Raw genomic sequence first — 15,510 nt, forward strand, 5'->3', positions numbered from 1 at the left:
CCTACTAAAGAAAAAGCTAATGTTTAAACACGGTCTGGAAGTATACTTTGAAAAGCCTCAGTCTGCAGTGTATCTCATTTTCTGCACTTCCTACTGAAGACTGAAGCTCACGTCCTGGTAGCAGTGAGTCTTCCACAAGGAAGCACAGAGTGGAGGAACCAGAACCAGAGTCGCCCTCGTGAAGACACGCGCCTCCCACCCGAGCGGCACGAGCTCCCACCCAGCAGGCAGAGCGGCCCTGAGGGCGAGGCTGCCAGTGGCATGTGCAGGACACTGACACGGCTTCGGTGGCTGCATACTCACTGTGACGTCTCAGGAAACATGTAATTACGGTATCAGACACATGATTTTATGGATGTCTTTGCTTAAGAAATGTTTAAAAGACACTTACGGCAGATTTAAAAGTTTAAATGGTACCCATGGCACTCAAGGCTGGTAAAAATCACGAGGGCGTCATCTCCACTGATGTCCAGGGGACACTGTGAGGGGACAGCGGCCGCTGCGAGACGGCCTCATGCTCGGGCGGGGGTCTGAGAAATCACCTACCGGCTCTCTAAATGCCCCCCACTGTGTGGAGGGGGACCTGCGCACCTGAGCTCACCGGCTGCCACTGCTCGAATAAGCACCCAGCCCTAAGTCCAAGCTCCGGGACAGACGGGGCTGGTGGGAAGATGTTACGTCACACTCAGGTTTCAGAACGATCTCCACGTGTGAAGCTAACCGCCACGTGTGATCTGACCTCATACTACGTATTTGTAAAAGGCCAGCTGAACATATTTTTAAGTAGTTTGATTACTTATACTTTTCTGTTCAAATGAATAAATCATTATTACTTCAATGTATTCAGTGAGGAAACCACACCATAGAATTTCTGGTGATGGAATTACAAGTAAGCAAAATATTTAAGAAGCTACATATAGCTTTAGAGGTCATGCACCTCATGTTTAGAATCTCAACTGCAGAACCATGATATTAAATACTTTATGTAATAACTCCTGTCATTACACAGTCTAGTAATTGTGTGTCAGACAGACGCAGCTGCTGCTTTATTTAGCTGGAGGAAATATGACTGGATGCAGATTATATATTTGGTATCTGCATTGGAAAAATGAATTATACTCACCGTAATTATTGTTGAATAGTATTAAGAATTAATATTGCCTAAACATATCTGAAGCAGAACACACACATCTTACTTTATACTTAAGTTCAGAGGCATTTTCTATACTACATGTTTAAATATTTACTTCTCAGTTTGCTAATTTCTCAGCTTGGAGAAGAAATGCATTCCAGTCTCTGCATTTAGGTTAGAAGAATGGATCAATCTTTCCGTTGATAATCTGGGACATTTAAATTGATTGGTCAAAATGCAACAATGAAAACATGAAAGTAGCCCAAGTGGACTAAGGTACAAAATCAACTATGGCAAATGATAAGCAGGAAAAGCAAAACTTTTTGGCTTCTCTTTTACATCAAGGAGGCTAAGCACCAAGAGCCTTCTTCCCGACACAAGAAGCGCTAAGGCACAAGGTACAGCTGCACACGCAGCGTGTGTGGGGGCCACGCTGTCTAAGCCACCCCTGCGCCCGAGTCTCGTCGGCCAGCAGTCAGTGTGCAGGCAGCCAGCCGCCCCTCCGCGGTCCGCCTGGGAGGAACACCTCTCACAGGGACTCAGGAGAGAGACCATCTGGAGCACGTGCTGCCAGCTCTGCAGGTCAGCGGTGACACGTGTGCTCTAAAACATTTCTGAGCTTATTTTCCAGATCAACTTTTTTTTCTTTCCACAATATCACTCTGCAAATGGTTGACAACATAAAAATCGTCAAATGGATAAAGAGAATAGAAAAGGCCCTTCAGTGGTCAGTCAAAAGTAGTAAGTGAAGACTCAAATACTTATCTGAGTTTCTTGAAAGTGCAAATATTAGTCATGCCTGACTACAAATATAAACTGAAATTTTTAAAAAATGGAGTTGGGAACTAGTGTAGTAGTTGGAAGATACTCAGTAAATATTCACAGACAGAACATGATACTAGAATTCTCTGGCTCTTTAAATATGAATTTGTATAAAGGCATGCCAACAGTTCCATGGCATGTAAAAGAATGTTCTGGAAGGAAGTATTGGTGCCAACACTGTATCTCATTTTACATTCAAAATAGCAACTTCCAAAAATAAAAATTCCACCTTGCAATATATTTTATTGGGATTAAGTTGACTTTGAAAATACACACATATACAGTTTAAAAACTCAAGTTAAAAAGGAGGCTGACATTACAGATCAAACTTAGTCATTAAGAGCTACTTGTTTCACTATTAATCCCCGCTATTTAACAAAAGGGGTCTAAACTTGTCCTACAAACCCTGGACACATAACTGTATCTTACAGCCAAAGCCATCACAACGCTCGCGTGCTGTGAGACTCCTTCCAGCTCACGGAACCACCCGGGACAGGCTCTGGGACCGTGGAGACTGGGGGACAGAAGACAGCTCCTGCCCTCCAGCTGAGGAGCAGCGGCACTCTGAAGCAGCTGACAGCTTTGCGTTCAGCTACTTAAACGCTGAGCGCTTGAGAGAGAAGTGTCAAAACTGTTTCTTGTAATCGCTGGGTATGCGCCAAAGGCAGAGCTGCTGGACTCGCCGGCGTGGCCTCACGAGTGTGCGGGTGAGCGAGGTGCCCGCAGGAGGGCACACGTCCCGTGACTACAGCCCCCGGGAGGCAACCGAGTGACTGGGGTTTGCGTTTTCCTCAGGAAGATTATTTCCAAAGGAGCAGAATGTTTTATTTGACTGACCACAGCCTAGAGCCTTTCAATTTTCTTTTTTGACATGTTTGAACAAGCAGACGGATGAAATGTGTTTCACAAAACCACAAAACCCACGTCAGGTGTGACAGTGCTTTTTTTTTTTACCTGACAAGTCAAAACTGTAAGACATGCTAAGTGGCCGCATTGCTGAAAAAAGAAAACAAACAATAAAAAGAAAATAATTCAGCTGTTAGGAATACACAGGGGGGACAAGGAAGGGAGAAGATTCAAGACCTGCAGTGGCGCATCTCAGAGTTTAAGGCGGAGGCAGTGAGTAAATCTGAAATGCAATAAAACCATGAGGCTGAGTTTCAGTTACATCACCAGGACTTGAAATGGAGAAACAATACAAGAAAAAAATAACTTTTTAAAGAACATGTCAAAAGTGAAACAAAGATACAAACATTTTAGAATCATAGTACAGGAGTTTTTACTTACAAAATAGATCAAAAGTAGCCATGTTTTAAAACATGATTTCGGAACATACAAAATCTCTAAAGTTTAAGAATAAATGTGTTCTTAAATAATTCACTTCAGGATGGAAATTCGGCTCTCTGCATGCAGGTGAGACATTTTGTAAACGTCTCCTTCAGGTACAACATCACAACGTGTCAGTACCATCTACTGCAGGCAGTGCCACCTGCAGCTGAGGAGCGGCCTCCAGACCCAGCGCGCCCGAGTCTGAACCTCAGCTCTGCCGCTTACAGGCAGTGTGATTCTGGGCGAGTTACCTAACCTCTCTATGCTTCAGTAACTTCTTCTGTAAAATGGAAACAATGGCACTTATTTCATGGGATTGTTATGAAGATTAAATGTTTCCATACAAAAAAAAAGGTGTTCAGAACAGTGCTTGGCATATAGTAAAAGTTAATCAATATAATCTCTTAAAAATAAGCATTTATTTCCTGTTGAAATCACTTGTTTTCAAAATTTTATTACATATACTAAAAACACTGAATTGTACACCTTTAATGAATGAATTTTATGGTAGGTAAATTATATCTTAATAAAGCTGTTTTTAAAAAAGGCTATTACAAAGATTTGATGAATCTGGGTATTCATAAGAGAGAGAAATAATGTATTTTTCACCGCAGCCCCAAATTCTCACCAGTACCACTTACTCTACAACCCGGGCTCAGGGAAGACAGGTGCTTTTACAGTCAGAAGAGGGGAACCGCGGGGCCACGGACAGGCAAAGCGCCCCCCCCCCCAGTCCACGTTTCCGAGGCAGACTGCCAGCAGAGCTCTAACACACAGGCTTAACAGACATATCTCGTCCAACTTACTCATTCAGTCTAGCCATTAATTCATCTTATTTTTTGATGCATCACGCACATTATACATCATTTACCCTTTTTTAAAAAATTCAAATATAGTGGAAAAAAAGGAACTCTAAAATAATAGGGAAGTAGGTGAATAACAGACAACTGACTTAGTGTCAGGAATCATGTCTTTATCAATAAAATTCTGGGTCATGTTTAACGCTGTGGGGAGGTGCTGACGCCACACACAATGTTGCAAGAACACTGCACAAAGTCCTGTCTCCAGCACACACAAGCACCGACAGCAGAAGCCTCTGCTGCTGAAATTGTGGGTAACATTTCTTCTTTAAACACTCACGCATCTCCCCAGTGTCTCCTGGGGCTTCTACTTGCACTGACATGGAGGGGAAAGGTTATAAAGTTGTTCAGGGAAACGTCTCCTCAAGATAATTCTACCAACTTTTTCCAACTCCCCAAGGCAGAACTGCATAGTAAGAACCGATGCAGACCTGCAGAAAATACGTGAGCCAAATCCCTCCCTTTCCACTTCAGGTTCAAGATCAGTTTTAAAGTTAAGACTGTCATAGAAAAATCACTTTCTGTAACAACTCAATTCTGGTTGTTGTGAAACACCAATTCACAAGGTTAAAATATAGTAAGATAAACCCAACATAAAATTGGTATTTAATTATTCTAAAGTAGGTTTACTGTTTAGTCAGCATCTAATTTGTTTAAAATGAAACAGAAGAATATGTCTATGACAAAGGTTTGTGAGGACCCTTCATGCAATGCGTCCCCTTGACACTCCCAGGGACTGCCGGTCTCTCTGCAAACTCCTTCCACAGCCACCCAAACGCCTTCGGACCCACTGTGGCTGCACCGGTGGGGACCCACCGTGCAATGAACATACACCACGCCCATCCCTCTACCCCAACTGCTGACACAGTTGTCTAACTGAAAATAAAGGTTAAAAAAAAAACTTGTAAAAATGAAGGAACTTAAATAACAAGTTGATAATTGTATAGCACAAGGAACTATATGCAGTATCTTGTAATAGCCTACAATGAAAAAGAATACCAAAAGGGAAATCTGTGTGTGTGCATGGTTGAAATACTACACTGTACGCCAGAAACTGACATAACAGTATATAACCTGACTGTACTTCAATAACAAAAATGAAGGAACTGTGTGTCAAAAATCACCCGAAATCACACAAGCACATCATGCCTGTCTCGCTCCTTCACTGTCCTATCGGTACTTCCACTGAAGTTTATAATCCCTGCTCTTTACACCTGCAAATTGTGAAGCTTATTTTTTTTTTTACTTTTTTTGAAGTATAGTTGATTTACAGTGCTTCTTTGTTTCTGATGTACAGTACAGTGATTCAGTTATAGAAAAAACTGAATTTCATATTCTTTTCCTTTATGGTTTATTGTAGGATACTGAATATACTTTCCTGTGCTATACAGTAGGAACCTGTTTATCTATTTTTATAAACAGTAGTTTCTATCTGCTAATCTCAAAGTCCTAATTTGTCCCTCCCCCATTTTCCCCTTTGGTAATCAAACGTTTGTTTTCTATGTCTGTGAGTCTATTTTACTTTTGTAAATAAGTTCATTTGCATCACTTTTTTAGATTCCACATACAAGTGATATCACAGCTTATTTGTCTTTCTCTTTGTGATTGACTTCACTTACCGTAATAATCTCTAGGTCCATCCATGTTGCTGCAAATGGCATTATTTCATTTTTATGGCTAAATAATATTCTTGTGTGTGTGTGTGTGTGTGTGTCTACACACACACACACACACACCCCACAAATTCTTTATCCATTCATCTGTTGATGGATAATTAGGTTGTTTCCATGTCTTGGCTGCTGTAAATAGTGCTGCTATGAACACTGGGGTGCATGTGTCTTTCCAAATTGTAAGTTTTCTCTGGATATATGCCTAGGAGCGGGATTGCTGGGCCATTTGGTGGTTCTAGTTTTAGTTTTTTAAGAAACCTCCATACTGTCCTCCACAGTGACTGCACCAACTTACATTCCCACCAACAGTGCAGGAGGGCTCCCTTTTCTCCACACCTTCTCCAGCATTTATTATTTGTAGATTTTTTAATGATGGCCATTCTGATCAGAGTGATGTGATACATCATTGTAGTTTCGATTTGCATTTCTCTTCTAATTAGCAATACTGAGCATCTTTTCATGTGCCTACTGGCCATCTGTATGTCTTCTTTGGAGAAATGTCTATTTATATTGAAGCTTATTTTTCTCATGGTAATATATTTGTTCTGCCCTATAGTTTTGTTGAAGTCTTTCCTATTACCTCCATTATTCCTTCTCTAATACAGTAATTTTTAAAAAATCTAGTCTTCAGCTGCCATCCTACGATACCACTTCCTTATTTTTCCACAGTGTTAAGTTCTTACTCTTTTGAGGCTGTGGACCCTCTTTTAGGCATCTGAGGAGAGCAATGGAACCTCCCTCCAGAAAAATGCACATGCACACCCTCTGTGAAATATGCACACATTTTTTTATACTTCAGGGGACTCACAGACCCTGCTCAGGCTCACTCAGGGACTCCTAGAATAAGAACTCTCGGTTCACATGGTTAAATGTTTCAGCTCATTATTATATCAGTGCTCACTCCCATGGATTTGTCACTCAGCATGCTTTAAACATCATTTTAAAGAGAAAACACTTACTGCCACAAGAATGAGGCAGGGATAAACCCACAAAGCCCCTGTGCACTCTGCAGCTGTGTGACCAGAAGACACACTCAATTATTTAACACCTATGGGAGCGCTTTTCCTTACAGCCCTGCAGTGGAGACCGGGCACAACAGGGTCCTGCTGGTCCGGGTCATGGTGCACTGAGCCGAGTGCCAAACAGGAGCGCATCAGTGTGGGGTGACTGGGAGTCACGGGAGGCAGACAGCACGGTCAGAGCGGATGTGACTCAGGAGATGAGAGGAGAGGTGGGGCCAGGGTCACTCGCCACTGTGGGGCTCAAAGAAGGGATGACTAGAAAGACCCAGGAGAAGTCAAATCAGCAGGCCTGGCCGCTGGGTATGGGTCAAAAGTGATGCTGAGGCCTCCATCCTGGTCACACTGAGATGGGGAGCCAGGGGAGACAGTTTGAGAAGGCAGGAGAGGTCACCTGTGGGCACCATGGGCCTGCCTTGCATGTCAGGGGTGAGGTGGCCCCGTCTAGCAGACGTTTCTAGCCAGAAACAGAGACCATGGAAAAGGGTGTAATTGCTCAGGGTGAAGTGAGCCCGGGACAGAATCCTGAAGGACCAAGAAGAGCCCGAAAGAGGTAGAAAGAGAGACCAGAGGAGAAAACCAGAAGACGGTGTCACAGAGCCGGTTCCTTCCCTGTTCAGGCGCCACTATAATCTGTTTTCCTAAAGGAAGTTTCCCTGAGCTCCTTGGGCATCTTTAATCCTACAAATCGGAGGAGAGGTGTGTCAACAAAAATGCTTACGTTTCGTAATACGGTCTTGCTATAAACGAAAATCAATGTGTGCTTATAAAAATCATTAAATATAATAAACATACAGGAAGTTAAGTGGTATCAGTAATAATCGATTCTCTCATCAGATAATACTGTATCTTTAAGCCACAATTAAGACGAGACATCTGAAGTAAAACTACGCACCTGTCGTTTACATTTCTAAAGCATAGTAACCCACCCACGTTCACATACAGTTTATAAAGTATTTTGACCATAATCCTATTTAATTTCTTATGTGAAAGCCAGAACAAAGGTGTGGAGGAACTTTTATCCCCCTTCTGCTGATGAGGAAACCGATGCTCAGAGAGGGAAAGACCGTCCTGAAACCACAGTCTGGAGACCGGCAGTCCTTCCCATCACGCCATGACACGCTCGTGAATTCTATGAATTTCAAGTATAATCTTCAAGTGTGAGGCTGTTGTGAGGGGGTGGGGGAAGAAGAGCAAGGAAAGGCGCTCTGCGGGGGCGGCCACACGGCAGCGCCGTCTACGAGGGGCGACCCGAGGCCAGGCGAGCACCGAGCAGTCCACTCACCTAACCTGCTGCGTCTGGTCTCCTCTGGGGAGACGGGCCGCAGCTTTCTCTCTGCTTTGATCTCTTCCAGTATCCTTTCATGGAGGCTCCGTGGCCGCGGTGGAGTTGGCTTCAGTTTTCTGGCTGAGACCTTGGGGAAAAGAAATGGAACAATTAAGACGCTTGAGTAGTTGCCCTTAGTTTTTACTGAAGTCCATTCACACAGTAGAGTATCATGAAATTATATTTTATTGATTACAACACTACTTAGACTATTTTCGAGCAATAGGGAGATTACCAGATTTCACAGTGGGTCAGTCCCACATGCTCAACTAACTTTAAGGAGTCAGTTTTGCCTCAGATATAATCATGTTCTCCATCTGCTACCATGACGGGCAACCAGGTGAGATGCATGCTGTGCGCTACCGGCTACTATTACTGTTCCTGAGTAAGCCATCACAGCCTCCTTAGGTTATCATCTGCTCTGCAGAGGAGGAAACGAAGGCTCAGGGAGGCCGATTAACTTGTTCAGACACGTGGCCACCAAACAGTGGAGCTGCTGTGCGGATCCCGGGCTCATCTGACTCCAGGCTCTCTCTTCCCTCCCATGACCTACCAGCCTTCATAACATTCCTTTCGACGTGGCCTTTCCCTTATCTTAAAAGGATTTATAAAAGAGATCATTAATTATGCTTTAGATGTACTCAAATTGAGAAAGAAGCACCTCCCACTCTAGTTACTGAACGTAGATGGGATCTGAGAGGCTTTGGGAGGCGCTGGCTGTGAAGCCAGGGGACGTCAGAGTAGAGCAGAGGAAACACAAACCAACATTCACACCAGATCAGAGCACCCCAATTCCACAGTCCCTAGAAAGAACCCTGGCAAAGGGGGAGGTACAGCAGGGTGGGCTGACTGTAAAACAGTATCAAAACGACAATTTAGTCAAGGCAGAGTATTTGCGCCATAAACATGGTGGGCAGCCCACACCAGGAACTATGTGGCGTCGTATTTACCCGTTACTCTAGAAGGCACTTGGCCAGATTTTGGCCGTAACTCGGGTTGTTTTGAGTTAAAACATCGTAAGATAGCACCGTATTGAGTAATTTTCAGTATTTTTTGACTTAAGAATGTCATAGACACTGGGCTTCAGAGCTCTGAGAATGAGAGCTCCCGGTAAATACTACGGTAAGAACTGCATCCTGGTGCCACTCGCCAGAGGAGAAGGCCTCCGGGGGTGCTCTGCAGCCACAGGGAACTTGCCGGACGACATACCGGGTTTAAAGGAGGTCTTGATCTGATGAAGTCCAGGATGATCTCGTGAGCACTTTTCTTTAACCGAGGGGGAATATCACCATTCACCTGAAAGGAGACAAAAAGTGCAAGATTCACGTGACTACAGGATTCTCATTATAAATTTCTGGGTTCAGCTGTTATGTCAAGTATGCCACTTTAAAACTATGGAAGCGTAATCTGGCTCCACCAAGGACACACTTCAAAGCAATAAAATGGAGAGTAAGTAGCTGAGTGATTCAGAGCAGAAGTAACTATGCAGAACTGAAGAAAATCCAAGTCCATTTAGCTCTATCATTTTGGGAAATTATACTTGAGATACATTCTTCCAACAGAGAGTGTTAAAATGACTATGAATGGAATAAATAATACTACACTGAATTATTTCATAATCCAAAAAGTCTTTTACCTCTTATTTTCATCCTTGTACAAAACCAGGGTAATGAGAAGAAATGGGAACATGATTCACATTCTGGAGACAAACTCAGGCTCTGATCAAGGAGGTCCTGCTACACTCAGAGAATTAGTAAGTAGAAGAGTTTGGCAGAGTCCTGAGGAGGGGGGAGGGAAGAAATAAATCTGAACAGACCTATAACAGGTAAAGAGACCGAATCAGCAATCAAAAACCCCCCAATAAAGAAAAGCCAAGGACCAGAAGACTCCACCGGTGAGTTCAACTCAAACATTAAAAGAAGAGTTAACCCCAGTCCTTCACAAACTATTTCAAAAATTAGAAAACAAGGTAACACTTCCCAATTCATTCTGAGCCCAGCATTACCCTGATACGAAGCCAGACAAAGATGCCACAAGAGAACAGCAGGCCAAATCCCTTCTGAGTAAGAATACAAAATCCTCAACAAAGTACCAGCCAGTACTCCAGCAGGGTAGTAAAAGGATTATACATCACGACCTAGAGGGATTCACCCCATAAACACAAGGGTGGTTTAACGCACAGAAACCACTCAGTGCCACATCCACAGAATGAAGCACAAGAACTCACGATTGTCTTAATTGATGCAGAAAAAGGATCTGACAAAATCCAACACAATTTCATGATAAAAACACGCTATAAAATTGGACTGGAAAAAAATGTCCTCAGCGTGATCAAGTCATTTATGGAAATCCACAGCCAACATCACACTCAGCAGTGAAGGACTGATTCCTCCCCCATGATCAGAGATCCAGCAACCCTGGATGCCTGCTCTTGCCGCACCTGTTAAACAACGAAGTGCAGGTTCCAATCAGGGCAATTAAAAGGCATCCAGGTAGGAAAGGGAGAAGCAGAAGTACCTCTCTTCACAGATGATACGAGCATATACGTAAAATAAAGTATCCTAAACGGCACATCGAGAGCACTGTCAGAGCTAACAAACTCAGCAAGAAGAGCAACACAAAAAAGCAACTGTCACCACGTCCCTGTATTTGTAAGGGACACAGTAAACTTGAAAATACATGGCAACGTGAGCTATTGACACACACAGGTAAAGACCTTCCTAATGAGCAGCAGACATCTGAGCAGAGACCTGGAAAGTCGAGGCAAGTTACGCAGACATGTGGGAAGAGGCCCCAGGGGGAGGGAACAGCAGAGGCCCCGCTGCAGGGGCATGCAAGGCACTTGCGAGGCAGCGGCAGGGACCACGGTGGCCAGAGGGAAAACCAAGCAGGAAGGTGGTGGAAAGTGAGGTCTAGAGGCAGCCCGGACCAGACCTGGCGGCCAAGGTCAGGAAGTGGAGTTTACTCTGAGTGTGCTGGGAGCGGAAGGTTCTGGCAGGGCACCGACATCACCCCGTTCTCACTTAAAGAAATTTGCTCCGGGCGCTTTAGGGTAGGACAGACTGGAGCGGCAGCAACAGTCTGAGAGAGAGGCGGCGGCGGCTTGGAACAGAGGGTATCGGAGGCGGAGGTGGCGAGAGTCAGGTCACGCTGCACAGGCAAAGCTACCAGGCTTCCACTGCTAAGAGTTTAACTCAAGGATTTCACTGTAGTTATTCAAAAAGATTCACATACAAGGATACTGAAAATAAGCTGCTTACAACTGGACGAGCTGATTAGCTCAATAAACTCTGGTACAGACATAAGCTGGCAAAGACGCAGTCACTTAGAAATGATGATGCTGAACATACAGTAACACAGGAAGATGTTTATAACGTGTTAAGTGAAAATAACTGGTTACAAAACAAAGTATTCACCATTAATCCATTTTGTCCAAGTAAAATGTACAGAAAAAAGACTGAAGGTTATACGCCGGCATGTTAGCAAAATTTTTGTCTGGGTTGTGGAATTACACATTTGTAACTCTTCCTCTTTGAGTCGACTGTATTTTCCAACTTTTCTATAACGACCATGTATTACTTTTATGAGAAGAAATAATTTTTAAAACATAATACTAAGAAGAGCATTTTCAACAAATAAGATTATTGAAAAATAACCACGAATCCATTAAGAGTTTCCTTTGTTACTTACCATCACTTTTCGCAAAGTGTATCTTCGGGATCGAATGTCATCCATGAGCATCTCATAAGGCGTGAGCTGATACTCGATGGGCAGAGGGTTGTACTGGCGCTCCTGAACCTTCTTAAGTTTCACTCCATTCCGCAAATCCCTCATCACCTGCACCCAGAATCGAGCCTTCAAGAGTCAAGGTTGGGGAGACAACCATTAACAAACTTACTAGTTTCCTCTAAATAGCTACAGTCATACAGAAAAAATGAAGAGCTTCGATCACAAAACAATGAGTAAAGCAAACAGAAACAATTTTTAAACTTAGATTTTAGGACACTGAAAAGCGGGCAGAAAGCCAGCAGAGCATCCACCAGCCTTAACTGCAGACACCTGTCTGTAAACCCTAACTCACCTGCTGTGCTAAGCTGCATTCGCGGCCTCAGTTCTTCCTGTGCCCTCGTGTGACACGTCATGTGGCTTTGCTCACTGAACAGGAGCGCATTGCCCGCACTTGACTTTGGGTTTGGCTCTGTGACTTGGCTGCCCACGGGAGCATGCATGGACATGACCATGACCAGAGGCTTGAGCAGCAGATGCATAATGCCTGTTGTCTGCTCCTGTCACTGCCACGAGAACATCGTGCCTGGGCTGGCACGAACCCGCTGATGGGATTACCCAGGAGGAGGATGGGACGGAGTGGAGCCACCCTCTCATCGGCAGACTCGTGAGCTAAATAAATGCTACTGCACCTTGCAGTGTTCAGTCACACGGCACTGCCGTAACCACAGCTACCTAATACGACCGTCTACTGCCGTCCGATCTCCAGCAAGCTGACTCACTTTTCCGAACCCTGTCTTCCTAGTCAGTCGAAGAAAATGGTACCCTTCGCCAGCTTGAGAGGATCAGGGCTGAAGTACAGTGTTCTGCACTTAGAAAATGTTCAGAAATGACAACTTTTATGTTACTACTACCTTCGCACAAATTATTTAAATACCAGTTTTCTTGTCAACAAACAACAGTAGGCTACTCTGTCTGCCCTTCAAGACAATGAGATACACGTGAAGCATTTACAATAATTTAAAATACATTAAATATGTGTATTATTATTATATTTTAACCCGTTTGTTTTCCTGTCTATAAGCTAAGCTATCATATTCTTAACGAGAGTGAAGAATAAATCAATATGGCATTTAGGTGAAATATCATAGTTTGTTGAAATTAATAAGTGGCTCAAAAAGTGACCCAAATATATTAAAAATCAGGTGATATACTTGTAAGAATTGTCTACATAAAATATCTCATTAAATTTCTCAAAAATATCCTGAAAAACGATTTGTAATTTTAAACAAATGTGTATCATTCCTTATTCCAAAGAGAATTTGAGGAACTTAATATTGTGGTATATCCTTTAGATCATCTTCTAAAATATGAACATCCAAAACAGACTCAAAGATTCTGCCGCTAAAGGCATCCTGACACGACTCCCCAGAACACTCAGACCTCCCTGGGGGATGCTCCAGTCTCAACCTCTCTTACTCATTCCTTTAACACTCAGTTCAAGTATCACCTCATTTTGAAAAAAACTGTCTCTTCTCTCGATCTTCTCAGGCTTTCAGAAAACTTGATATGTGAAACTCTGAATTCTCAGAACAGATCAGTTAGGGACGGTTACTCACATCAGAAGCTTCTGCTATAGTCTATGGAAAGATTCAAACAGGCTCTGCGGTGTGCTCAGTTCTTTATACACTGTTGTTTGGCAAAAATTTTACAAATGACTTTTCAGAAACTAAAGTCACAGTTACATAAAATAATGGACGCACAAATCCACCACAACCATCTGTCCTTGAACTCAGAACCCTTCAGTTTTGTGAGCGCAGAGAGCCCTGTGTTACTCACTCTGCATCCCAGGGCCCTAATCCAGTGACTACTCAGTGGATAAATGAGGGGACCACACTATAGTTTCACTATATCCTGACACAGAGCTTAAACTTTGACTTACACATAAAAGCATGCTCAGGTATTAATATAATTAGAAAGGTCAATATTTTTAAATGCTGAAATTCCCAGAGACATTGCGAGTGGTTCTAATAAAATCAGACACTTTTTTAAGATGGAGAATAGCTATTTCCTCAAATGTAAGACTAGGCATTCAAATTTGTGTAGTATCAATTCATACAACAGTCCTAAAGATAAACCAGCATTTTAAAAAGCATGATACAGTTTCTTCAACACTCAACAGAACAGAGAGAACACCCGGCTATCTCACCCAGTCAGCATTTTTCAGCTCCTCCAGGTCTGTGCTAGACTCATCGCTCTTCTCCATCTCTTGAATCTTCTTCAGATTCTACCAATTAGAATTCAAATAAAACATTTAGGCATAAAATTTCATTAAGCTACCTTCTCAAATTAAAATTTCAAATAGATACCTTCAGATAAAATATAAGCAGAAGTGTTTCTGAAGCAGTCAGTACAAAATCTATTCCTCTGTAAAGTTCAGCCAATTTCAGTAAACTAAACTAGACACAGCCCCACAGAGGGGTGAACTGAAACCGCTCATTCTAATTTCCTTTTAAGGCCTTGTGGATAAACCTCTGTCACAACATTAATTCACATCTTCTAACATTCCCTTTCCCTCAACCCCCATACCCAATGCATCATTAATCTCACAGATACGACTTCCTCCCTGTTTTTCTACCTTAAGTCCTCTTCTTTCGTCTCCACGGCAAACCCCTTCATCCAGCAGCATCTTATTTTGCCTGGACTTCTGAAGCAGTCTTGCCCGGGACGCACGCTCTCCACTCTCCCACTGCCTGCTCCTGCTCCTCCCCCAGAGGTCAGGTATCAGGTGATTCGACAGGATCACCACTTCTTCAGGGAAGCCTTCCCTTCCTCCGTGAGTAAGTCAAACCTCCCTATTGTACAGTTCAGAGCATTGCACACCTTTCCTCTGTAGCTCTCATCAACACTGCAATTTCACACTTGTTTATAGCTTCCCTCTACACCTCACGACACGGAATTCTATTCTCAGAAGCTACTCAAGTATTGGCATTTTTGATGCTCAATACATATTTGTCAAATAACTTAATGAATAAATTTCAATACATACAATGCATTCATTTTTAATTTAATACATGTATATATTGTGAAACGGTTACCACAATAAGGTTAGCTACCACTTCCATCACCTCACATAATTACCTTTTTGTTTTGTAAGAACATGTAAGATTTACTCTCTTAGCAACTTTCACCTGTATAACATGGGGCTGTTAACTACAGTCACCATCACATACCCAGAACTTACTCATCTTACAACTTGAAGTTTGTACCCTTTTAAATTGCATTCATTCAGCATTTGCAATTTGAAGGAAATGCTGAAGGTAAAACATACCACCATCCCTCAGTATCCATGGGGGATTGTTTCCATGACCCACAGTGGATACTAAAATCTGCAGGTGTTCAAGTCCCACAGTCAGCCCTCTGTGCCTGCCATTTCACATGCCTGGATCCAGCCAACCCTGGACTGTGTAACAGTAACAGTGTGTGTATTTACTGAAAAAAGTCCATGTGTAAGTGGATCTGCACCATTCAAACCCGTGTTGTTCAAGGTTCAACTATATTTACGTATTAATCACAAATTTGAGAAAGCAAATTTGTGTTGTACCATTCCTACTCACAACAATTC

The 15,510-nt window shown here is 42.9% G+C and overlaps 1 protein-coding gene across 14 annotated transcripts in view; it reads right to left on the reverse strand.

The window, feature by feature from the left end:
• SPIRE1 (spire type actin nucleation factor 1) overlaps positions 1-15,510 on the reverse strand; it is a 156,361-nt gene that overhangs the window by 36,734 nt on the left and 104,117 nt on the right. For all 14 annotated transcript variants that reach the window (XR_012063947.1, XR_012063948.1, XM_072949323.1 and 11 more), the window contains 4 exons: positions 14,095-14,172; positions 11,850-12,014; positions 9,369-9,455; positions 8,118-8,247 (listed from right to left, as the gene is read on the reverse strand). Coding sequence is in view for 12 of the 14 variants with exons in the window: in XM_072949323.1 (XP_072805424.1) it covers positions 8,118-8,247; positions 9,369-9,455; positions 11,850-12,014; positions 14,095-14,172 (460 nt within the window). In the remaining 2 variants the exon portion in view is untranslated. The remainder of the gene's footprint in view (positions 1-8,117; positions 8,248-9,368; positions 9,456-11,849; positions 12,015-14,094; positions 14,173-15,510) is intronic.

This window comes from Vicugna pacos, chromosome 24 (genome assembly GCF_048564905.1).
Source record: "Vicugna pacos chromosome 24, VicPac4, whole genome shotgun sequence".
Lineage (NCBI taxonomy): Eukaryota > Metazoa > Chordata > Mammalia > Artiodactyla > Camelidae > Vicugna > Vicugna pacos.